The 27,230-nt window shown below is 39.2% G+C and overlaps 1 protein-coding gene and 1 long non-coding RNA gene across 11 annotated transcripts in view; one reads left to right on the top strand and one right to left on the bottom strand.

Moving 5' to 3' along the window:
- The first annotated feature begins 666 nt into the window (after positions 1-666).
- On the top strand, positions 667-7,997 carry LOC126866507 (uncharacterized). Its single transcript, XR_007689905.1, has 2 exons — positions 667-1,975; positions 4,912-7,997. It is a non-coding gene; the product is annotated as an uncharacterized LOC126866507 (long non-coding RNA).
- Positions 5,512-27,230, bottom strand: part of LOC126866494 (FERM domain-containing protein 5) — a 61,046-nt gene continuing 39,327 nt past the window's right edge. For 4 of the 10 annotated variants that reach the window (XM_050620109.1, XM_050620112.1, XM_050620115.1 and 1 more), the window contains 3 exons: positions 25,048-25,215; positions 19,608-20,207; positions 5,512-9,875 (listed from right to left, as the gene is read on the bottom strand). In XM_050620109.1, the coding sequence (XP_050476066.1) occupies positions 9,421-9,875; positions 19,608-20,207; positions 25,048-25,215 (1,223 nt within the window). In that variant the 3' untranslated portion in view covers positions 5,512-9,420. Of the gene's footprint in view, positions 9,876-12,082; positions 14,448-19,607; positions 20,208-25,047; positions 25,216-27,230 lie in introns of those variants that run through there. The other 6 variants (XM_050620113.1, XM_050620114.1, XM_050620111.1 and 3 more) reach the window with 6 other exon arrangements.

The raw sequence follows: 27,230 nt of genomic DNA, 5'->3' as shown, positions 1-27,230 counted from the left end.
GTGGTTTCTTCGAAACGCGTCTACGCAGAAAATGTACGATCGTCGAAAGAAAATGTAAAACCATCGCTTTATTTGACTATTCTAACGATTGGAAATCCACTTTGCGAAAGAAATAACAATGGAAAGAAAGAAACGTAAAAGATCACAGCGAGAAGTTTCGTATCTAACAGGAAATAGTTTCTGCGCTATTTAACCTCTTAACCTACAACTACGGGCATAGCCCGCAGTACGATGGTCGGGCCAAACGTAAATATTACGGACATAGCCCATAGTACGACGATCGGACCAGATATAATATATAATGTAATATATAATAGCTTGTTTACGTTTTCGGCCCAAAATTCTTGAACGTAAATCGTAGGTTAAGGGGTTAAAAAGACCTTCTCGCCACAAAACCCTGCCTTATCAATCGTCGTTGCGAATTCCATTAATTTCTACCTTAACAGCACCGTGCTACGGAGAATTGACATTCGTGTGGTTAAAGAATCGTTGAATTTAAATGAAAAAATAATTAATCGATAGATGAAACGAAATTTCTATAGACCATAAGTTATAGATAATGGAATCGTTATCTATAAATTCTATTCACGAAAGATTACTTATTACTTGTAACTTGCAAACGATACTGAAATGGGACAGATAGGGATTTACGTAACCGTGTTAAAAAAATGACCAATTAACAAACGCGCGCGATCGTAGTAGAACGAAAGAAAAGATTTGTATGATTTTGCGAAGCGAAGGTCTTTGACGTGAAATATCATTTTTTTTTTTCAAATAAATCTGCTTATTATCTACGTGTAACCATCGAACAATTGCTTTTCGTTGACCGTTTCAAATTGCCTAACATCCCCTAAACGATTAACATTAACCGATCAGCTTATTAGTAATGCTATGTACGTATATAATACAATACACGTTGCTTTTTAAAAGTAAAATACTTCATTTCGTACGTCGTATTTCTCTACTCGCGCGTTTTTATCAAATACCCAAGTACATATGCCTAAGTATGCGTGCGTGTCACATTCACATTGGAAAAAGAACGCGTATCAACGGAATATACTTTTCTTCTTCCTAACCTATCGATACGGTATAGGCCATATCACGGCAATCGTTCCGAGTCTTTTTTAACACTAGAACTATCACAGCAGTCAAATTGACTGGTTGTACGATTTTATTTTAAAACTCCTACTTCATGTTACATTCGTTCATGAATTTTATTTTCTTTTCTATGTATTCAAACTGAAATTTTGTATCAAGGCTACTTATACCAATACCAGTCAAAGTGTAAAATGGTCCTGCAATCTGTTTATCGATCGTCGATTAACCAGTTTCCTCGTTTTCTACAACTTGCCACGCGTTTTAAAAATTTTTACTACGTATCATTCGATATGACGCTAGAAATACCACACCAGTCAAAAACGACTGGTTCTACGATTTTATAAATTTGTCAAGCCTCGTTTAGGGATCCCAGATGGATTAATAATAGCAAAAATGTACTACATAACATGGAATTGCTTCTGTAAGAAAGTAATAAATCAATAAATATAAAAATATTCTATCATTATTACGTACGTTTTAAAGACCAGTCATTTTCACTGGTTTTGGTAGAAATAGCTTCGTGTTAACTATCGGTAGTTCTAGTGTTAAACAGATTCGCGTTTCGTTATTTAGCTGAACAGCGAGAAGTTAAAACATCTTTGACGCTAAACGCGCAGTTCTCCGTTCTCTTGCGTAGAAACATCGCGAATGGTGAAAATTCGTTACGAGTCGAAGAAAAGAAATGTATTAAATTCTCGCAACATCTACGTAGAAGCACAACGACATACTTATAGATGTTTCGCGATAGACATTCGTTTCTACCGTGGTGGTTCGATGATCCGCGCGCATTGATTTTACATCGTTTGATTTTTATCCGCAAGCAGTGGCAAGATAACGAATCGCAGAACACGCTGCCACAACATCCAACAGATTATAAGTAAGTTTGGCACTCATCCAATTAAACTACGATAGGCGTTAAGCAGAAAATTATTAACTCGGCGTCCGTGCTCCGATTTAGCCAGAACTTTGAAAATACCTTGCTTTCACACGCAAACAACGTTTAGGAGACGAGGTATTTGGCGACTCGAAAGATAAGCCACGTTTTTAACATTTTTTCATTTTACTATAGTCGCATTTACTAAATTCGTATAATTCGCAGAAAGATCACTGCAGCATTCTAAATTCGACGTAGCCTTTATTCGCGTAAAAATTCTTTTTCACGACGTTTCTTAGCACGCAGCTATAGTTTACGTGTCGCTCGTTGGTCTAGTCGTTAGTTTACACTGAAACGTTTAAACAGTTTACGTATCGTTCCTCGGCTCGCGTAATTCTCCCTTCGATTCGAATAACAGTAAACCGCAACTTTCGAATTCTTCTTGTTATTCGCAAACAGAATTTTTTAACAACTGTCGTAACTTTAACGTTACCACCACGTTTGTCCGTTATAGCTGTTCTAGGTTATGTTCATTACGCGTAAACTGGCTTTAGATCGGCTTAGTTTCTCACGTTGCAGCAAGTTTTTCTTTCCTCGGGGATAAAAACGTCACGACGTGGAAAATATGGAAAATCGTGTCTCAGATTTAAACGATACTCCAATACATTGTATAGCTACGCGGAAACGTACAATCCACGATAAGAACAACAAACACGTTCATAGTTATGGCTGAACTGGAATCCAAGACACGGAAAAACCTGACTTCTGTTCCAATTGTCCTAGCCTCTGGACAAAAGGATTTTGGAAAAAAGGACAGATCGTGGTAGAAGATTGGCCGAGCGAAGCAGTGGCAGAATATTAATTACCTTTGTGCTTTGCTCCGCATTTTTGGAATCGGTTAGAGGAAAATAGTGGAATCGATGTGTTTCTCGCGAGAAATGGGTCCACGATTAATACGCGTTTGAGAAAATAATCGGTTTTCGCTCTCGAGTCGCCTCAATCCTTCTCTTAACGTTTTTCCTTCGTGTTTCGCTTCGATCGAATCGGAACGCGAACGTTCTACGTCTCTTCATTGTAATATACACAGCGACCACGAAGCATTTTCATATTTATGTTCCGTTGTATCTCGTTTCGGTTACTTACTTCTACTAGTAAAAGTACAGCGTTTGGTCGTTTAGCTGTGCAGCAACGTACGTGTCGCAAGTTTTGCGTCGCTTTCTATTAGGCTGGTTTACTATCCGAGCAGGCAATCGAATCTCTGCACGATCTATGCACGTAGCTCATTTTTATCAGAGATATTTTATCCATCGTCGATCCTTTCTATCGAGAAAGATTTCTAACCTAAGTGTTCACGCGTTAACACCGAGCTACTTTTTTCTTTTAATTCCGCGTTGAATTTGTCACGAGATCTAAACGAAATCTAAACGATTCTTTCGTTCTCTTTTCACGGCGAAGCTTGCGGAAACTAATAAATAGTTCCGCACTATTTAACCCATTTGCATCCAAGCTTCTGTCACCAAGCGCCGACTGTTACGCGCGCTGCGACTGCTTTTTATTTCAGTCGTTTGTCGGCATCTCGCCTATATCATTTTATTGTATTGACCATTTTGAAGAATTCCGCGAGAAACAATACGATTTAATTTCTTATTTCTTACTTTTTTAAATAAATAATTTTTTCGTTTCTCTTCTGTTACAAAGAATGTAAGATGCGATGTTTGCGAAGTAACATTGTCTATCAATTGTTTTGAACGGTAAATTTTGGATAAACTCCATGAAGAATTCAGATGTCGTTTACTGCGCTTTAGACCGACCTCGCGCGGTCATAGGGACCAGTCCTCTTAAGTAGCGCCATGATGCAAATGGGTTGACGAATAAAATAAATTCACTGGCAATTAACGTAACACGTATACAGGGTGGTTGGTAATTGATGGTACAAGCGGAAAGGGGGTGATTCTATGCGAAAAAAGAAGTCGAAAATATAGAATAAAAATTTTGTTTTAATTTTTCCATCGAGACAACGATCTACAGTGTGATCCGTTATAACGAGACGCGATAAAGTGCACGCGTACCGAGCCAAAATTCAAAGTCGATTTTCTCGAAAACAAAGCCTCGAACGAAAAATTTTTATTCTATATTTTCGACTTCTTTTTTCGCGTAGAATCACCCCCTTTCCGCTTGTATCACCCTGTTACCAACCACTCTGAATATAGCATATTCTCGTGCAAGAGACTTTAACGCGAAACTATCTCTAAGCGAGAACTGCAAATTTCTTTCGATGGATTCGCGTCTGCTCGAAGGTTGCGTGCAACGTACCACCATGAAACCAGCCGAAATAGGAAATCATTGGAATCGCCGAAGATGATTCGTCGTCGCAAAGTTTGCTTTGAAAAAGATTTTCATGTTTAATCTCGTAGGCTGGAACGTTAGAAACTTAAGCATAGAAAGAGGAAACGATTTCATTTGATTCGATCCGATTGAACGCTGGTACTGTACAAACGTACCGAGTAAAAGCAACTGTTGCTTTACTTCCTTCTACTAAATTTCATTATGCGAATAAATATTAAACGGGGTCTTCCGTGGTTAAAAATACCAAAAAATCCGCTTGTTGAATTTTCATATTTTTTTCAAGTACAGGTACACTGTTCTTAGGAATATTTCCTGATAGTTTCGACACGACTACTCTGTGTAAATTGAAACAAGTCTCTTTTACATGCAAATGAAATCCCACATTCTGAAGAACGCGTTTTTCCCAAAACGACATTTTCAAAGCCGCTGAACCACGATCGATGGAAATACGAACGTTTCGAAATGAAAATCGGTCGAACGAATCTTCTCTAAAAGGCTTCGACAGATTGATTCGTTAAATTAGGCGAATTGATCGATACATTGACCAAATGTCTTCGAAATTTTCCTGTTAAACGATCCTGTTGTTATTGCAGCGACTGCGGATACCTCAGACTGGCCGAGTAAACTTCGATGATCAAGAAATCCCACGATCAAGGATCGTTAAATATCGTGGATCGCGCTCGCACGATAAATTAATGCGGAAAATACAAAATTACAAGAAAATCTATACACTGGCTGACAGCTGGCTGACAGTTGGCTTGGGAACAGGACAGAAACGGCCTAGGAACTTGGGCAGACTTGAGACAAGTTTGCCAAGTGGAATATCAGAAAAATTGAGAATCTCCAGTCTGGCGCTGTTCGAAACGACGACAACGGAAGAACAGAAAAGAGGAGATAAGAAAAACGTTAAAAATAGCACGGTTTTGCAGACAATTTGGAGGAAAAGAATCGCTCGAACCCATTGGCTGACAACTGTTTGAGAAATTCGCACGTCGCTAACACGCGTAGACATACAAAATACCGATAAACGTACCGAAATCGACACGTGGAATACATGCAATTAAGAACGAGATGTAATCGATTCTACCAAATTAGAAATTAGGTTTACAAAGGAGGCGCAAAAAAAAAAAAAAAAAAGAAGCCCCGCGCAGTTATGAAACAAATGAATACGTTTGCATGAGAATTTAACAAAATATTCTTCAAATGTATCTTTATTAAATACAAAAACTGTCGTAAGAATAAACGTACTACACGCTTTTCCCGGAACAGTGGCCAACAAATCGCTCTCTTGCTCTCACAACCACAGAAGACCCCTTAATTCAAATGATCGATAAGAACAAACACATGAGAACAAACGTGATTCTTTGTTTCTATCGCGTGTTTCGCTTTGCACGGTAACCGAGCCTCTTTGTTAGCTTTAGCTCTTCGTGTTTCACATATTTCTTAAATCGTCCTTGCAGAAAAGTAATACGACTAGATCAGAAGTAATTCAGCGATAAAGATTCTGAAACAAGATCATCGACTAATCATACGTACTAGCTAATAAAACATACGGTTACAAGGTGATCGGCTGGCAAAGCTACTACGAATGCCAAATGGAAAGTCAGCTAATGATACCGATTAAAAAATATCGTGTTTTAAGGTAGAAAAACGCGAGTTTCAATTTTCATTTCGCTTCGCTACGTTCGTCGATATTTCGTTCGAAGATATTCCTCGTAAAAGCAAATTTTTTACGTTCAGATAGATTACTCTGTATGCTTTCTTCAACGATTCGTCGTGTAATTTCTGCGAGCGATCCAATACGCCATATGGAACTTATAATAGAACAAAGTTTTTCTCGTTACAATAGGATGAATCGTGAGACATTAAGATTAAAACTAGTTTTATCATGTCTGACGACACGAAAATCGGCATGAAAATATTTTATATAAAATTTAAAATACCACGCGAGTTACATAACGAACAGAAACTATTCTGTAATAGTATGAACGTTTTCATAGTTTCCTATAAAAATGAATAGCTTTATGCAACTAGACGTTTTATATACAAATCCAATAATTGCGTAATAGCTGCGTATCGAGCTTTGCAAATTAGTTTATATCGGGTTTCATTTCATCGATTAATTTGTTGCATAATCGTTCTAGACAAGTACGATTCGTAATGCTAATTCTTGTTACATATTCAATTTATTAAAAAGTCGCTAAAAATAAAAACGATCGTATCTCTTGTATTATGCTGTATAACGTTCGCCGTCTTATCGATGTTGTTGCATAATTACACGTTATTACGCTATTCAGCTGGAAATCGATTGAATACTTTTGCATAGTAAAATACATAAACAGGTACTTGTTCTTCTCGATAAATAATCGTTGGTTAAACACGTTTCGACGATATCGTCGAAAACGCAAGAAACGTGTCTGCTCGTGTTTGACGATTCATCCTATTTTACACACACGCTTTTAGTTTTCTTCGTACATGTTCACAGAGTCTCAACGAATAAATCAAAATTAAATATCGATTGGTCGATGCTTGTTTGTTGCATGCTGATACAAAGTTCAGGAAGCATACTCGTTTCCCTTATACGTACTTGCAGGAAAACATCGATAACTAATTGGAATAAAAGTACAAGAAACACCTTTTCCTTTATATGCTATACTACCTGATTGCACCTCGTATTGCCCCATTCTATCTTACAAGATCTATTAAATTACCTTATAAAAGTTTGTTAAATATACTATGACAACTAAAAGTTTACGACAAAAGCAGATCTTACGTTTACGGTATTTAGCCTTGCTTATTCGTTTATCAACGGATAATTTTTATGATTGCGCATGCTGAATATCCTATGTATACTGTACTGTTGCTGTAATTCAAAATTAAGTACTCGTTTAAACGTATATTTGCATGTCACGTTCGGTCATTGCATTTCCTAATAGTAATAAAATCAAACGAGTTACAGAATTTTTAATTTAGCGGATACAAATACAATAGAAATTTAATTTAGTATTTCTTTCAACGAAAGATCGTTAACGAAATTTCATATCCGTCAACGAAGATTACAATTAACACATTAAGATTACAATTAAGATTTTCACAAGGTTAAGGTTAAGGTATGGCGCCATTTAGAAAAATAAAGAATAGAGCGATCGAATATTATAGGTTAGAAAATGCAATAATCTTGATACATGGTATGTTTCCACTAGCAAATCAAAACGTACATAATGTGATTTCACTATACGGAAAAAGAGTAAAAAGTATGTTGTGCAGCGTACTAGTTGATGTTTCTGCTCATGATCTCTATTACTATCGCTAATCGTAATTTGAGAACGTACACCCGTGTGTATTATCTACTTTTGTATTTAAATATAAATATGACTTTCTCGATTTGCCACACATTCTATACATTACATATACATGTATAATAGTAATACGTAAAAACTGACTTTCATCTAAAGTTATTAAATAAATTTGATAAACGTACTGTAACAAAGTTCTCTAACAACTTGTCAAATTTACGCGTAACTTAGCAAACACGAGTACTCGCGATGTAAATATTTTGTACAAAACACTTTGTCTTTGTCAGAGTAAATATATATATATATGTATGTTAAGTTACTAAGATTTAAATATACGTACGTAGTAGTGCAAAAAGTAAACAAATAGTAAAACGAAGGTATTTTCATCGCGGACGATGGTGTTTAATAAAAGTGTGGATTCGTATCGATATTTCGCGCTCTCGTGATTCCAAATCTTTTATCGTATTATCGTATCGGTACAGTGGCTCGCCAGAGTATTCGTACTCGCGCTTGTCGGTGCTTTTCTTCAACGTATTGGACGTGTTTCATCGACGCTGTAAACGCGAAACAACTATCGTCGCTGTATTAAAGCTTTAAACCACTCTAAACACGTATACAAAAGTTACAACATACGTAATATAGGTGTATACCCATGGAAAAATCAGGTAAATCTGATAAACCGTTAACAAATGATAAACATCTCGCCAATTATTCGTACGATACGCTGACTTTTTAATAAACACAAATTTGCAGCAAATCTATATACAGGGTGGTTGGCAGGGCGAAAATGTAGAATAAAAATTTTTTTTTTAATTTTTCCATCGAGACAACGATCTACAGTGAGATCAGTTGTAACGAGACGCGATAAAGTGCACGCGTACCGACCGAAAATTCAAAGTCGATTTTCTCGAAAACAAAGCCTCGAACGAAAAATGTTTATTCTATATTTTCGACTTCTTTTTTCGCGTGGAATCACCCCCTTTCCGCTTGTACCACCAGTTACCAACCACATTGTATACTTTCGAGTTGCGCCTCGATACGATGCTAACGAAATTTCCAAATGTTTTATATAACACGCATAGAATTCGTCTATGCCAGATGTAGGAACGCTCTTGCGAGTCACTGTATATCTTCCGATCCTTTCTTGCCAATTCAAACACAGTGGTACGTTGTTGCTGCGTTAATCCTGCTGCGAGCCTCGAATTTTTCTATCGCGATCTTGCTCTTATCTCTAGAGAAATAAGAAGACCGTTAATGTGCTAAGAAAATGCTCGATATAAAATTGAAACGAAAGCTCACACATACCGATAGCAAATCTTCCGTACGTACGTTAAAAAAATACACTAGGTCGAAATTGGCCCATCGATCGAAGGAACGCAGCAGAATTAAAACAACGGCATTCGTTTAAAAGCTTCGAATACCGGCCAATGCTAACCGAACCTTCACCTTCACAGGCCAAATCGATTAACTGGAGGCGCGAAATTTGTGAAATTTTAACGTTACAGAGCTCGTGTCTCGTACTCGTACAATTTCATTCGATCTTCTCTACTTTCTGTTTCGCGGAGTTAATCGATTTGGCGAATAAATGGCTCGTATCTGCGTCGATTCGGAAATAGGAAAATCAAGGGGATATAAAAAGAAAAGTACGAGTGGTTCCGCCGTGTGTGAATCACGAAAGAGGAAACGACGGATGAAGAAGAAACGATACCCTTGCTCCTCGGTCTCGGCAACGTCTTCTCGACTTGGCACTGAAGGAAGTTACTTAGCGACAAAGGGCGACCTCAGCCTGGTCATCGTCGGGTCGCATCAAAATAGGCCGAGCTTTGTCCTCAAGAACTCCTTAATAGGGACATAGTATTGGTTCTTTAAGGCCACCATTTCTGGTGTCTTGCGCAAGTTATTGAAAAGCGTCGTATCCGTCTCGAATACCATGACGATCACGATAAACAAGATGATGATCGTCAGCATAAAAGCTGGAATGAAAAGCCTCGTGACTCGAACACTCTTGTGCCTCAGTTTCGCAGCGTTTGAACGTCGACCGGATTGCCGCTGATGCTGCAACTGTTGTTGGTGCTGCTGTTGTTGTTGCTGCTGCTGCTGGAGACAAACTTTCGAGTTTTGAAGTTTCTGCATTTGTGGCACCGGGGTCACCGAGCGACTGTGCGGTTTGCCCGATGCATCCAATAGTTGGCTTTCCGACGACGAATGATCGAAAGAATCTCTAAAGTAATAGTCGTTAATTACACCTTCGTGCTGACCGGCTGAAACAGAAATTCCCCGAAACTTTTAGCGATAGTCGCAAGACGCGATCGTTATTCGTGAATGTTATTACGTATGAAGATAAACGGATTTATCGATCAATTTTTCTTTCATTTCGATAACTGATTTAATACAAGGTAATTAGGTACGAAAGGGGCCTCAACTCCAATTTTGTTGAATTCCCGACGTGTCGTAGACAGATGTTCCTGATTAACGCGCGCTTTGTTCCACGCGTAGAACGATCGTGCTTCAGAAATTATAACGAAAAGAAAACTGTACTTGTCAGATATTACGTTTACTCCAATACGTGGTTAAAAATGAAATTGCGTATGCATTTGCACAGGATTGCGATCCTAATATTGGTAAACACGATCCTAAACTCCCGTGGTGACGATAGGTGTCACGATTACGCGGCGGAACCTGTGTTTCTCCCATTCGCTACCATCAGCCTGCTACCAACAGCCTTGTCGCGGAGTAGTCAAAACAATGGGGACACAAGGACGTAATTTTGTGTGTCCTAAAACAAAGGTAGAATTATATGTATATACGTGTGTAACCACAAGTAGAGCCGTTTGTGAATAAATAATATATATATGTCGGAGATGAGGGGACATCGGGGCCTTTCTTTTGGGATTTTTGGTAAGATCCCCGATACTTTAGTCTAGACCATTTATTATAGCTGTACTTAAATGATAAAACTTAGAAATAGTCGTTACGATTCAATCTTATTATGTTTGCCCGAGATTTGTGACAGTGGCCTTGGGCTCGAGGTGACGCAACTGGTCACCGAACGTTCCACGGTCACGGGATGAACGTTTTTACCTGACAGAGAAGTGCCAATATTGTGGGACACACGTTGTATTAACGATCAAACCCCGGGCAGGAGCAATGCCAGCTCTACGCGGGTCTGCCTAGCAACGGCGGCTGGAACTTTGTTGGTATCCCCGGCCGATATGCAACGAACGAACGTGATCGTAAGGAGAAGAAAGTTTCCATCGGTCTTTTATTCTTGCGATCACCTTGCAGAGTTTTCACGTCGTCTTTACGTGCGGTATTATACAGAGCGTCACAGCAAACGTTACTTTGTGCTTCAAAATATATTCTGCGTTTAACAAAGAGTTACCCCGTTGACCGTGGATTCGTTATTGAACCTAAAAACATTGTCATTAACATCTCGAGTGTCTAATCACCACGGTTATTTGTCAAACTTTGCAAAAATCATATTTATACCAGTAAATACAATCTCTATTGTACAACAACGATGGCTAGTCCGAAGGAAGATTCGTTACACGCTCCTAAACCTAACGCTAACCCGACATATATGTCGGAGATGAAGGGACATCGGAACTTCCCGTCTGGAATGTTGAGAAAAAGCCCAATACCCTGGTCCAGACTTTTACTGTAGCTACACTTAAGTAATAAAAATAAGAAATAGTTTTAATGTTCCAATCTAGCTTTATGACGATGGGCTTAGGCCCTAAGTGACATAGAACGTAGCCACAGTCACGGGAGGGACGTGTACCTGACAGAGGTATGGAATGATTATATGGCTCTCTTTAAAAACAAAGACTGACCCGAGAGGTAGGGAGAGGAATATATAAGGGCAGTTGTACTTGAATTTTTTTGGAGTTTATGCAGATAAGTTTTACTTGTATGTGGAGTAATTCGTGGATCACATCGCATTCGTCATCCCGTGGACCGTGGATTCGTTATCGAACCTAAGACCATTGTCACTAGTGTCGCGCAAGCCAAATCACCGTGATTGATTGTCAAGTCTGTGGTATCTATACTTGTGTTAATAAACCGTACCTTTGTTATACCATAACGATGGCCAATTCCAATGAAGATTCATCAAACGCCCACGACCCTATCCCCAACGTTAATCCGACATATGTATCTGTCGGATTTACATTAGGATTAGGGTTAGGGGCGCGAAACGAATCTTCGTTTAGATTACACGTTGTCGTTATGCAATAGGGGAAACATTGACTAGTGCAAATACGATTATTATAGAACTGGACAAGTAACCGTGGTAATTAGATACTCGAGAGACTAATGACAATGATCCTAGGTTCAATAACGAACCCGCGGTCGACGGGATGATAGATGAACGTGCTCACAAAATCTAAGTCGGACGCGTAATATTCACTGGTCGTAAAGGGTTACTCTTTTCATCGATGAGATCGCAAGAAAGAATGAGTTTCCGTCCCGATGATGCCACAGAGGAAAACTATGATGGGGTGTGTCTAAGGACACGAGATCATCGGATTCGTCGAGGATAGCCTTCGTTCAGAAAGTAAGGGAAATTGGCGTTGCTGCTAATTGGTCAATCTCCATATCGGTGGTTAGAAAAAGATGCTAGCCGTCCTCGAGGGAAAGTTGCTAGTGGGAGACGTCGTTCGTTGAAAAATAGGTCTCCTCTATCTTCTCGTAGTTGGGACAAAGATTGTTTGTTTGAAGGACTTTAGTCAGCTAAATCTTAAGATTTGTAACGGGCCCTCTGGCTAGCTGAACATGTACTCCGGAGACGCATCGACATCATTACTCGAAGAATAGAGTCTGCGTGTGGCGAGCCATGGGACAGAAACCGTTGGAATGTTTACTGACGCGTGCCGCCACAAATATTTCTTTTAAGGAGAGCTATAGAATTACTCCATACCTTTGTTAGACAAAGCGTTCATCCCTTGACCGCGGCTACGTTAGGCGACAGAGTGTCGCCTCGAGCCAAAGCTCACTATCACTAATCTCGAACAATTACAATCGGATTGAATAACTACAATTGTTTAATTACAGCTATCGTAGACGCTAGATTACAATGTTGCGGGATTATCCAAAATTCCAGAGGCTCCGGTATTCTTTCATCTCCGACATATCTATTTATAAAGTATCATGAAAATTATAAAAAGACTTTGCTCCATTCCTTTCACCACGTGCTACTCGAAACTGTTTTGACTACTCCACGTCAGCGTCCCGTGTGCTGTTAATTCGGCCGCCGTAAGCCTGCCAGCGATCAATTGTCCGCAGCAATAAACCTACATAAGTAAGAATCCTCCCTTACTTCCCTGTGCTAATACTGTCAGGTTAAAGCTGTTGCCAAATTGCTATAGTCGGTGAAATCTGGTATCGGTAATTTTCGGGCGTAAATGGGCTGTGTATCGAATACCAGCTACTAATTACTTTGTCACTTGTTTAGGTTTGTCACGCGTGAAACCATTACAATTTGTCCTCTACCTTGTAGCAGCAACTATTGTAAGCAGTAAGCGGTAACGCATCGAATACGTTACAATACCTAGAACGTGCTTATATCTAGTTAGTAAATTACTAAAAAAATGAAGATTTACCGATTTCGAACTACTATGTGAAATTCGACTAGTCGGAGAGGAGTGGATGCTAAAGAAATTTCTGGCGATAATCATAAATTTCAAGTATCGAGGGAAGCGAATGTTTGACACCTTTGAGTCGAAGGTAATTGCAGGTATTCTTGATTTTCGTCTAATTTCGGCTTCAAGAATCAGCCTTTAAATTTCTTGACATCTGACGCCGAACACCCTACATTGGTAGATCACATGATACGACGATACGAAGCGTGATTACATCGATATCGTGTGAAGATGCGAGAACGAGTAGTCTGAGAAAGTGTGAGAACAGAAGGAACGTATGAATGCACGGAAAATGTATATGTCGGCAGTTTCTGATGTCAAGTAGGCAAAACGTATCTATAAATGCAGATGAAAAGCCTTGACTAATTGCCTGCGAGTCCTTTCCACCGATCTCAGATTTCACTTCTTTTGATCGCACTTTCGAATGGCTTGTCTTTTACGATATTGCAATTTAGTATAACGTTTCTTATAACGTCCACCCTTTCCAAAGCGCGGCTGGGACGATTCTTAGAATCTTAAGGTGGCCTTTACGGCTGCTGCTGTAAATTTCTTCCAGATCTCGACGATTGATTCGTCGCTTATTAATCAATTATCCTTCGCCCGATGTATCGCGTTTGTCCGTACGCATTGATAGCGAAACAAACACTCGTCTTCTACGTCTCGAGAGACGCGCCAAAGCTTTTTCATTCGAGTTGTTAAGTGCCTTCGAGTAACATAAGGCGTGTCAATTGTCGTAGGGAAGAAGATTGTGACGTTCGAAGACCTGAAACATCCCACGCGACGTTATCCGATAAAAATCACAGATCAAACTCTATATCTGCCTACTCGTTAAAATCCATGTGGCGGATGAAAAGAGAGTTTTGCGTTTCGTCCCGGGACTACCGGTGGACTCGTCAGTAAGGCTATGCCCGGTAGTCCCTGCCTTGGACGTAGAGGGAGTCTCGCTAGGTGAGGTATTTATATCATTCGCCCGTATATTCGACCGCTAGCGAGATAGACAGACTCGTTGTCGTCGTAGCCCTCTGGTGTTGGCGGTTGGTACCCGCGGATCGCCCGGGAGGTGTTGCGCCGCGTTGATGCCTCGACCTGTCGGCGTCCTATTGATACCGATCCGCTACATCCATAACACCGTTTCGAAAACCGCCTCGTGAAACTTTCGAGTAAAAAGGGTCGATGTTTCGTCCGATCCCTTGTCTGCACGAACAATTGATAAATAATAGGACGTGCAAACGATGTTTGTAAAAATGGACTGTTATGGGTTTTAACGAGTAGGCGGATATAACGTTTGATCGGCTTAGATATGACAACACCAGACTATATACTGGTAGAGAAATGCAAATTAATAGAAATGAAAGAAAAAGCACTGAAAAGAGCAGCGAGGTACGAAGGGAAAGCCCTAGAATCAAAAAAGGAATTAGTAAAGGAATGCATAAAGGAAAGAGAGAGAGAGAGAGAGAGAATGGGGGAATGGTCAGGAAGGGAAAAGAGCAAGAGAGAGAAAGAAGGGACTAGAAGAGGTGAGAAAAGGAGGGACGCAGATAGAAACAGGAGAGGAGCAAGAAAGGATGACAGCTGACCAAATTATAGAAGAAAGAAGAAAGAGAGAAACAGAAAAGAGGGGGAAAAGGATAAGGGAATCCAAGAACAACATACGCTACAGAAACACAGTCAAAGAGAAATGACCAAAGTACTTGGAAGGGAGGATGAAGTGGAAGGACAGAAGAATACTGGCAAGATTCAGATGCGGAAACGAGACCAAAGCAAGGGAATACTGGAAAGAAGAGGGGGAAGAAAGATGCAGACTATGCAGAACGAAAGAAGAAGACCTAAGACGTGTAATAGAAGAATGTGAAATAACTGGAGGACCAAAGGACATAGGAAAAACGCTGAACGAGACTGGAGAAGGTTTAGCAGAACCGAAAGCAATAATAGAGAAGAGAAGGGCAAACGACAAGGAGGAGGCACAGCAAGGAGGTTAAGGACCAAAGTGGCAATAGTTTTTAGTCATTAATTGATAATTTATAGTTCCTAATTTTTAGATTTTAGCGGTAGAATAAGCAAGGTAGTGCAATAGAATAGAGTGGAAAAGAGGGGAGGTAGACATGTAAGAAGGGAATTGGATGTAAGAGATGTAAAACCGAAAGTTCGTGCAAAGCCGAAAGGCACGGACTAAACAATAATAAGTAAATAAATATAACGTTTGATCTACGATTTTTATTAGAAAACGTCGCGTGGGATGGTTCGAGTGTTCGAATGTCATAATCTTTTTCTTTACCACTTGTACGAAGTAAGCTGCTGCCTATGTATCGTTATCGATTTCAGGATCCCTGTGCACCCCGCTGCGTAGGCTGACCTACTTTCGTTCGTGTAAGGATGTTTGCTCGCGCACAGGGGCATTTCGGCTAATTTTTAATCGTCAATAATTAAAAAACAAAGCCGAATATGCAATTTTTCATCTTGAGTTTCATCTTATTTTCACTTCAAGAATCACCGTTTAAATTTGTTCACACACAGCTTGTATACACCTGTATACCTGTTTCGTTCAAATAAAGTGTAGCTATTTGTCTTTTGATCTCTAGCGATACATAATCACGTTCGAAAAGGGAGAAAGATATACAACAAGTATTTGTCGGCGTTCGATCTGGAATAAATAAAAATTTCCATTTTCGTTATCAAACTAGAGATGCTTCGATATAGTCGCTAATGACACGCGGCAAAGACGGACTTGATCGCGAATCATAGAATTGCAAGATCGTCGACTCTCTGAACGTTGAGCGTTGCTAATTTAGGTTTTGCCGACAATCTGTTAATATCGGTTGTTCAGTTGCAAAGTGTTTTAAATACCGTCGTATCGTGGTGACTTAAGTATCTTAGAAACTGAAATATTTATTAAAAACACAACAGTTATGCATACTTTTGTTGACAATTCTAGAAAAATACGAAGCTCGAAGAAACACGATATTTAAAAAATTGGCGCTACGATAATAATATAAGAATTAGAAAAGAAAAAAGGTATAACAAAACTAGAGCTGAGAGAGCAAAGAATTTATTATTGTGGATGATAAGGTTAGTAATGCAATAATTAGTTAAGCACAATTGATCGTATAATGTTTTAAAATACGTTATTTAGAATACGTTCCTCTAGATGAAATCTCTAAAATCTACACGTGCAGTGCAGTGTAAGAACTGGTCATAAAAAGGACCATGCCTTTTTACTTTTTACGTACAAAGACTCATGCCAATTTTATGCTCAATTCGATGCAATAAAAAGAAGAACAAAAGAAAAGAACGAGTACTGTCTAGTTTGATGTAATCATGTATATACAGTGGCTCACAAAAGTAATCGAACACTTATCACTACACAACATCTTCACAAACGTATCGTGCGCATTATACAAAACTGTAACGAGAGGCAACTTTCGTAATGACGATCAAACATGAAAACAATTCGAAAATGTACCTACGAGTTACAAGACACTTATTGCAAACGTACGCTGGGCGAAAAATTAATACACAGCGGTAGCGCGGTAATCTTAAGCACGCTAAATGATGTAACTTATTAATACTGCGATTAATCGACCGTAGAGAAATTTTGGTGACATTTGCGAAACGTATGTTTGCATAAATACTACGCAACGTCCGGGTGACTCGTTAAAATTAAAATAAATTAAATCGTGTTATTTCTCGCGGAATTCTTCAAAATGGTCAATACGATAAACTGATATAGGCGAGATGCCGACAAACGGATGAAACGTGAACTCTCGCATCTGAAGAATACTTAGCGACTGAAATAAAAAGCAGTCGCAGCGCGCGTAACAATCCGCGCTTAGATACAAATGGGTTAGCTAGTTGGCAATCTGATAATATCGCCTACGACAGAGGAAGACACGAAGAGAAGAATACGAAACGCTGTCAAGACCACGAGTGCAACAATGCTGTCAAATACGAAATACAGTTGTTGAGATATGTATAATTTTCTGTGCTGGACAAGGTCAAATGCGTAGTAGAGATACTTGTATGTGAATATCAGTGTGTGGAAGTATGTGTGTCCGAAGCGTCTCGAAAACAGATGAATGTAAACTCTTCGGTCGGTTAAGGTCCGTCGAAGAGTCGGTTAAGAGTCGTCAAAGAGTCGGTTTACAGTCGAGTATAGAAGAAAATGCTGAGACGCGTGCAAATGTGTATCGATGAATATATAAGGAATCGTCCATGAAATAAATATATCATTGTTTTAATATTAATCCTCGGTATAAATTTAATGTTCCCATAACATTATTTCGGCCTCAAAGATCCACAATTCTCAACAACAGCCAAAAGCTTCCTACTAGCAACTTTCTATCGAGGGCGGCTAAGAAGACCCTTCCTAGTCCACCAACCTTCGTTTATCCAATCAGAAGCAATGTATACTGCCCTCACTTTCCTGACCAAAAATGTCATGAACAAATCCGATAGTCCCGTGTCCTTAGAACATTCCCAATAGAATCTGGTATACCTCAAGGTAGTGTCCTCGGACCCCTGCTGTTCTCCATCTACACTGCCAACTTACCTATATCAAACGAGATAACAATAGCAACATTTGCTGACGACACAGCGCTATTAGCTACCCACGCAGACCCGGCAATTGCCTCATCCACTCTCCAGCGATGTCTCGACTCTATGGAAAAGTGGTTTCATAAATGGGGCATCAAAATTAACGAAAAAAAATCCTCACATGTAACCTTTACGCTCCGAAAACAAACCTACCCCCAGGTCACCATCAATACTACAACAATTCCTAGCAGGGACTCAGTCAGATACCTGGACATGACCCTGGACAGGAGACTAACATGGAAAAAACACATCTCAGATAAAACGAAGCAACTAAAGGACAAACTAAAAAAATTCTATTGGCTCACGGGCCGACGCTCCAAACTAAACATACAGAATAAAATTACCTTCTACAAGACCGCAATAAAACCTGTCTGGACCTACGGAATCCAATTATGGGGAACAGCAAGTAACTCCAACATTGAAATACTTCAGCGCTTCCAATCGAAAGCGTTAAGATCCTTAATTGATGCACCTTGGTATGTTACCAACGAGACAATACATCGCGACCTCAAGATACCCACAGTCAAAGAGGAAATAACAAAATATAGCGACAGATATAGCAAAAGAGTCAACAAACACCGAAACCCCCTAATCACTGGACTACTTGATACGTCGGACCAGATTCGCAGGCTGAAGAGGCACTACCCGCTAGATTCAATTAGTTATCTAAATTAAGTAATATTCACTTATTTATAACACTTACTTATAAATTATTCTTATCTATAATAAGTATTAACTTATTATAAATAATTCTCAACGCGAGAATTGATTGTAATTTTAATAAATAAATAAATAAATAAATAAAAAAAACGTTTATTGTCTACCACGTGTTAGCATGGAAAGTTGGTTTCCTTCGCATCTGGTATGTTCCGTTAGCAACTGTTTCGCGGGGGCGGCTAAAACCCTTCCTGGTCCACCAACCGTCTTATTATCCAATCGGAGACGGTGTCTACTGCCCTCACTTCCTTAACCAAAATTGTCATCAACAAATCCGATAGTCCCGTGTACTTAGACACACCCATCCCTAGCTTTCCTCAGACACAGTATCGTCAGTAAAACTCACTTATTCTGTATCCTTAGAATAGTCAACATATCTTTACCGGTCTCTACCCTTATAACAGTCGCAGTGTAACTAAGTCTTACATAAGGTGGTTGGAGTGAATTGTGATTTGTGTTAATTCAGTGTGTATTACATTGTGATTGCTGAATTCGTAATAAAGTTTAATTAAAAGAAAATTAATAGTTGTGTTACGACTCAGCTATTTTATTTCATCAACCAACCCTTAAGTTTACGTGACATCGGCTTCGGGGTTTTCAGCCAGGGTGCGGATCTGGACCAGCTTAAATTGTATTCTTACTTATAATTACACCTCTATTTAAATATTATTTTCTACCTTACAATTTATCCACGAGTTTCTCTGTTTACACATCGAATAACCTCGACATAAATGAACAGAAATTACCGATAGTCGTCTGAGAAAAATCTCTCGATCCTCGCGAATACCCAACCCTCTGTGGTAGCATTGAAACAGCGAAAACGAGTGGACGATTGCTATAGTTTGCGAGAAAGCGGCTTGTAACGCTGTATACAGGTTGTACAGGCTATACAGGATACAGTTGCCAAGAACGTTCGAATACTTTCGTGAACCATCGTGAGTAATATTTAGTGGAGGAGCATCGAATAAAATAGGTAGTAGAAAAAAGGATCGTCTGGCGCGTGTGTTGTTAATTAGTGAATGAAAGAGAAACGATCGCCTAATTTACCTGTCCTTTGCCGTCGTTTCGTGGCTTCGACTCCGTTTCTAACGTCTTCGACGTCACTTGTCGCCGATGCAATGTAACCGTTTGCCGTTTTCGTGGTGGAAGCGATGCCGCGACATTCAACCTCATTCTCCTGACGAACGAGCATGCTTACCTGCTCGTTAGACCTGCGCAAGATCGTCTTACCGCTGTTAGAATCGAATGGACCGTCTATCACCGTCGTGATGATCGTTCCCGAATCGGCTGCCGGGAACACGTACGTCTCGTTCGCGATTTCTTTACCAGCTTTCAGCGATTCTGCCGCCACTTTCGAACTCTTTATGATCAAAGCGGTCGACCTGACCACCTTCGGACTCTTTTCGAGGGCGTTTATACGTTGCCTGACGACGTTATCGATGTTACGGCCGACTAACTCCTCCGAACCTATCACTATCTTTTGACTGTACAATGGCTGAGGTCGGTTCGCCGTGCTCTTGGGATATTTCATTCTAACTTTCGCACGATTTGTGGTGGTGTTGAAAGTGATGGTGGTGGTAGTGGTGGTGGTGGTAGTGGTGGTGGTGTTGTGGGTGGCTCTCACATGCGTATCATTTTCGTCTACTGCTAAACGAACAGAAAGAAAAAGAAAAGACAAATGAACGATCTAAGAAGCCAAAGAAGCGCCGATTCTATGTCGTTCTTTCTTTTTCTCTTCCCTTTCTCAAATAACGTGTTTACGACTGGCAACGTTTTCTATTTAATTGCCAATTATTCGATATCGATGCATTTTCATCATTTCCATCCGAATTACGATCAATTTCTTCTTAAAATTACGAACCAAAGAGATACCACGCCAAAATAAACTATCGGCTTTTAGGGAACTCCACGTTTTTATCTTTTTCGCGTGTCACAAAGTATTTTTAAGCTGGAAACATTATGATTCCTTTAATTCGATCGTACCGCTCGATCGAATAGAATTACTTTACTTACGCGATATTCTTTAAATAATTTCCGTTCGAAACGTGTTCGAAATATCGTCGACCGTTTGAATCAACGATTAGATATAAATAATGAATTTCTTGAAATTCAAAGCCACGGCGAAAAGATAGCAAACAAGTAAACGTAACGGATATGCAAGCGTCTATCGCAAAGTACACCGAATATTCTGTGAGGATACGTTTCGTATAATACGGGGTGGTTGGTAACTGGCGGTACAAGCGGAAAGGGGGTGATTCTACGCGAAAAAAGAAGTTGAAAATATAGAATAAAATTTTTTTTTAATTTTTCCATCGAGACAACGATCTACAGTGAGATCCGTTATAACGAGACGCGATAAAGTGCACGCGTACCGAGCCAAAATTCAAAGTCGATTTTCTCGAAAACAAAGCCTCGAACGAAAAATGTTTATTCTATATTTTCGACTTCTTTTTTCACGTAGAATCACCCCCTTTCCGCTTGTACCACCAGTTACCAACCACCTTGTATATAATTACGATCATATGTATCGTATCCTTGGATCGTTAGTGAAACGTTAGAACTTTCAAGTGTTCCATTACCATTTCGTTTGGAGACAAAGCTTCGATCAAAGCGAGACAAATTCTCGACTGCGATACATTAGTTTCGAAATAACCGATCGTAAAATAAGTTTCTGTAAATGCGGAACGAGGAACGTTCGTGAAACTTTAGGTCATTTAGGTTGCTTTTCCCCGTACCTTTTACGATTCGTTGCCCATTTCCCTATTAAGCTTTTCCTCCTAATTTCTGAACTCTTAGAAACATCGTATTACTTATCGAATTATCTAATATTATCCAGTGGATTGCCGAGACTCTTTCGATAAGGACGAATTATAACGACGTACGTAGATATATCCAGTTACATAAAAACTCCGATAACCATACATTTTCAATCTATCCATCCACTTTCTAAATCGGTTACAATGACGTTTTTATGTAAAAATCGTTGGCACAATCTTTGGTAAGAATTTCGCGAAGACCATAACGAAAATATAACGTTACATTAATATTCGAACATAGCACTATCTCTGTATTGCCTTCTGTAAAAGGGGATGATTTAAATATCGCGTTGCTTACTCTACGACAATACGAACTATGTGTAGCTCGAAAGTAGATAAACAATTTCTTCCTCGTAATCTTTATATTATTTCTTTTTTTTTTTTAATCTATATAAAATTCTTTATATCTTTTAACAATATCCGTAATATCTGTCTAATCGATAGTAAGAATCGTGTTATTTCAGGACAACTTTTCCCTCCCCTTGACGATAAACTGCAAGCTGTCTTTTATCGAAATTAACATTCCTTCCTCCAAGTTTATCGATGTGTCGTGAAAATATCGGTGCTGATTAATTATGCTATAAAATAAGTCTATTTCGCTATAGATTATAGAACGCCACGGCCGTGAAAATAAGATACTTTTCGTTAAAAGAAAACCTATCGTACGATTAAAAGTTATCGTTAGGAAGAAACTGCTTTGGTACTTTCAAGCTACCACGTATGGCTTGTATTTTAAATAAAACAAGCAACGCGACACGTAAATCGCCTCCTGTTATAAAAAGCAACAAATACAAATAAATGGTGCTGTGACGCGAGTAACCGCATATCGTAATTTCCGTTACCAAAAATATTAAAAAGTCCGTTCGGTTATCTAACGTGTACGCGATATTTAAATATTGTTCATATTGTAAGCAAGTGACAGGGTAGACACGCTTAAGAAATTCATTCAGCAACTATCGTACACGGTACGTTGAACTTTTAAACTTCGCAACAACGATTCGTATAACTCTCACTATGGTTTCGTCATATCGGACTAAACTGGATAAATCGATGTTTCGCGTTTCTGGATGCAAGGCCCTCCGAACAGACGAATGTAATTACAGGCTAAACGCTCTAACAGAGAACTTTCAAAAGAAATAACGAATATATGAAAATGCAAGAGACACGCGCCGGTGAAAAGATTCGAATTGAAAGCTTACAGTATAAACCGCGTAAATTTCGAAATACAACTGCATAATAGAAACTTTTATTCGAGACGAAACGTATTTAGCGTACGCATCTTGTTACTTTTACTGATAAATAGAATTTCAATTAAGGTAGCTCGCGAGTAACAAATAAAACACACAGGGCAAGTCATTGGAATATGATAAAATTCGAAGAACTTGGAACTTGGGAAAATACATTGAAAGGAAATACTATGCTTCGATCGATAACAAACGATAAACTAACCGCGCTACGTGAACACGATTCTGTCCAAATTGCTATTTAAAATAAGAAAGATTGGGCGTAATATGGTACGTATGGGAATATATCTTAGGATATTACCGGAGCCTTTCAGCCAGACATAAAAATACTTGTATCGTGCGATATCGACGTCTGAGAGTAATATCGGTAAAGTAAGAAACCAATTGTGTACATGCGATCGATATGATATAACGGCAAACGTAATTATAAGATTATCGACTTGGTAATAGAGAAATATTCGTCGACTGAATCACGATACAGGGCTTCTTGAGTATTACTAAGATCATCTATATGTTATAAGCTATAACGATATCGTAACAAAAAAATGATCTTTTAAATCTGAAACAAATTAATTATGCTTATTTACACATGCGTGTTGTAAGTGCATTCCATCGTGACGCATGGTTCCTTTATCGATATGTACAATGTAAGAGACGGATCTTCTCAGTTGCATGTGCGAATGTGTATATGTGTCTGATAAAATGTATGCACCGAGTTGTACAATTAACACGGATGATTGACGATGAATTACGATAAAAGAGAGCAAATATGTATATAACGTACAAACATATAAACGCTTTATTCGATATCACGAAAGGTACTATGCGTTGCTGAGCGAAAGTCCTTCGAGGCGGCACAGAAATGACAGTTTTACTTACTTCGCCTAATTTTTACGCCAAGTTCGTGTGCACACGCTGTCTTTAAAACGTACATAGACCTACGCCTAGTCGCTATACTCTGAGCCCTTTTTAAGCGATATATAAAATTCGGCTGAACAATATACAACGAATAAGCGTGTGCAAAGCGATTCCTTATGAAAGAAGAAAATACAGAGCAAAGTTTCTTCATATGACGCGTCGCCATTTTCGAAAAAATTGAATTTGAAAATTTACTCGAAAAGTATACTCGAACAGTAGAGTAGAGAACAGTTCATCGACCGTAGAGCTTTGACCAATAACAGTTTTTGACTGGCAACGTCTTTAACTGACTGGCAGGATAATAGTACGGAGAAATAAGAGAGAATATTTACTTATGCGTGTAGATTTATCGCTGTAAAAATCGATGGCCGGTCGGATTAACGATATTGGCCCGAAGCTAACACACAGGCCGTAGGTTTGTAACTGGTGGTACAAGCGGAAAGGGGGTGATTCTACGCGAAAAAAGAAGTCGAAAATATAGAATAAACATTTTTCGTTCGAGGCTTTGTTTTCGAGAAAATCGACTTTGAATTTTGGCTCGGTACGCGTGCACTTTATCGCGTCTCGTTATAACGGATCTTGCTGTAGATCGTTGTCTCGATGGAAAAATTAAAAAAAAAATTTTTTATTTTATACTTTCGACTTCTTTTTTCGCATAGAATCACCCCCTTTCCGCTTGTACCACCAATTACCAACCACCCTGTATAAGACTAGCTATATTTCCTTTTAACGTGGCTTGTGTCGTTGCAGTTGATCTAAAGGTTATGTAAATCAGTAGCCGGAAGGATAAGACGAGTTGATCCGTGTAGTACTATCTATTTAGCGAATGATTCCGTTTTATTGGAATTTTCTGTTAGGTATATGTATGGTAAGAAGGTGCAACAGAAGATAATTCATAAGAGGTTCCTGAAGCACTCCTGTCATACGCGTAGGATGGTCATCGTGGAGTTTTAGTCGCTAAGAGTCGACGCTACTCTGCTGTTACCGATTACTAGCAGCAGCGGAGTGTCCACGAGGATTTCTCCACGTGCAAAAATGAAAAAAAAGAAGGTACGTGTGTGGTGGTTCGAACGATGTCAAGATTCTGGTAGCTTAGAGAGCTTATGAAACGTCTAATTGGCAGGTCCAGTATGGTGTCTTGTACCTCTGATGCAACGGATACCCGTCTGAATAAGAAACTTGGCTGATGTATAACCAATCATATCCGTGTTCCTTCCGAGAGACTTCTCAGCAAAGCACAGTACACGCTTAAAGTCTATATTGATGCAATTATTTAGAATTCGATGAACAGCAAAACTTGCATTCGCGTGCATTCTCTATTATTGTACGGGGTATCAGCTAAGAAACGATTCGATCGAACAGATCGTATGAAAGAAATCTGTAATTAAGATTCATATTTACTGTAAGCCATGCGTCTCGAATCAGCGTAAATATTCGATTGAATAAAAATCCAGAAGAAAAGACGAATGACAAAATTCTATGTACAAGAGAATTAAATGCGTGACTGACCGTTATTTCTTCTGCCATGAATTTCTTGGTCCTCCGAGACAGGTTCTAGAAGTGGTAAAGTGTTATCTGGACAATAAGGTGAACTGAATGGAACGCCGGTACTACCTTCTGACATTCCAGCACCGTCCAAACCTGCACTGTGACAGCTACGTGGCAAACTGGAATATCCTAAAAATTCCAAACTCATAAGCATCGTATCTAAACTGTTTTTTGTAAGTTGAAAATACAAAACTGCCGATTTTTATACATTTTATACATTTGTAAGAATTTACAAACTGCAAACATGCACACAGGATGCAAATAATTTACAGAAATGTAGAAAATGTCTAGGGTATAATGGTCTCCCTAACACTTAGGTAAAACAATTTTCTATCTAAGCTCCGTTTTGTTCCTTATATTAGTAAAAATACAAATTCGCATAAAAATCTGTAGTACAATGTAAAGAATGTTTGAATAGCGATCAGTCTCCGTCTCCCTATCTTTTTTGTTTTCTATTCGTACAGCTACAGTGTATACACTATCGTCCACAAGGCATGGAACACTCAGCACGATTAGCATAAGTACGAATGGTCGTTGCAATTACAAAATAAGATTGATACTTATTAACCGTATATATTGTGAGAAGAATTGTAAATCAAATTATGCTTGTTTACTTGTTACAATTATATCCAGAATGTGACACGGTGTTCTACTAAACTTGTAGTTTATCGCAATACCGTTACACTTTTGCCTTTGAAATTCCCATCAGGATGGATAAATCTGGCTTTTGCCACACTGTCTCTACTCTTTTTCCATCCTTGCTTGTCTACCCAGCCACGCGAGAACACCAAGAGTGTTGAGAATTATCCTGACTTTCTTGCACGATCCTCTTCTCATTTTTTTCTTGTTAGTAATCGGACGTCGTTACAGCTTCGTTTATCGTAGAAAATCAGTATTTACCGGCAATTGATAAATCGAGTGTGCGACTGGACAGGTTTGATTGCACTTATACGCGGACCTTGGTAGATATTTATACAATTACAAAACAAAATACGAGTTCTGTATCTTATTTTGGGTTAGCATCGTTTTGATGCTCAGTATGCGCCCAATCTATTTCTATCTATTCAGGTATTTGCGAAACAGAGGCAAGATTCGCATCTATTCCTCGCGAACATCTTGCTACGCTACGTACTAATTTCTGTATTAACACGTTGACTGCCACGCGTGTTTTCAACGAAATCTCCGTCAGGCCACGCGTACAGCAGTACCAAGCGATCTCTGCTAGGTGCTCCCGTAACGTCACTTCACATCAGAGACCAGGCCACACACCGCGGACAGGATGGCACCCAGATGTCTGCACATCCTTGGCGCGTACCCTCAATAGTCTTAAGTACCCATCAGGGGTCTTGGAATTTTCATAGTTAAGGTTCTTGGGACCAAACGAGTATCTCTTGTCTTGGATTCCCTTTTACGTTCATTGTCTACCACGTGTTAGCATGGAAAGTCGATTTCCTTCGCATCTGGTATGTTCCGTTAGCAACTGTTTCGCGAGGGCAGCTAAAACCCTTCCTGGTCCACCAACCGTCTTATTATCCAATCGGAGACGGTGTCTACTGTCCTCACTTCCTTAACCAAAATTGTCATCAACAAATCTGATAGTCCCGTGTACTTAGACACACCCATCCCTAGCTTTCCTCAGACACAGTATCGTCAGTAAAACTCACTTATTCTGTATCCTTAGAATAGTCAACATATCTTTACCGGTCTCTACCCTTATAACAGTCGCAGTGTAACTAAGTCTTACATAAGGTGGTTGGAGTGAATTGTGATTTGTGTTAATTCAGTGTGTATTACATTGTGATTGCTGAATTCGTAATAAAGTTTAATTAAAAGAAAATTAATAGTTGTGTTACGACTCAGCTATTTTATTTCATCAACCAACCCTTAAGTTTACGTGACACTTCCATCGATATTTTAGTAATGCGAGTCGCTCAAGCGGTGGTCTCGAGAATGATCTTTCGTTTCGTTTGTTCGCAACATTAAAACCACTAGCTGTTGTTGAATATAACGAAGGAAAGTGTGGTATAGATTATTCCGACCAAATGGTTTCTTATGCCACCACAATTAGAAAAGGAATCGAATGGTACAGAAAACTTGCTGTTCAATTCCTTCTGGGAATTTCTGTTGTAAACGCTTTGACGATT

This window comes from Bombus huntii, chromosome 6 (assembly GCF_024542735.1).
Source record: "Bombus huntii isolate Logan2020A chromosome 6, iyBomHunt1.1, whole genome shotgun sequence".
Classification (NCBI taxonomy): Eukaryota; Metazoa; Arthropoda; class Insecta; order Hymenoptera; family Apidae; genus Bombus; species Bombus huntii.
Note: the sequence above shows the minus strand (reverse complement) of the source record. Positions and strands in the feature narration are given on the sequence as shown.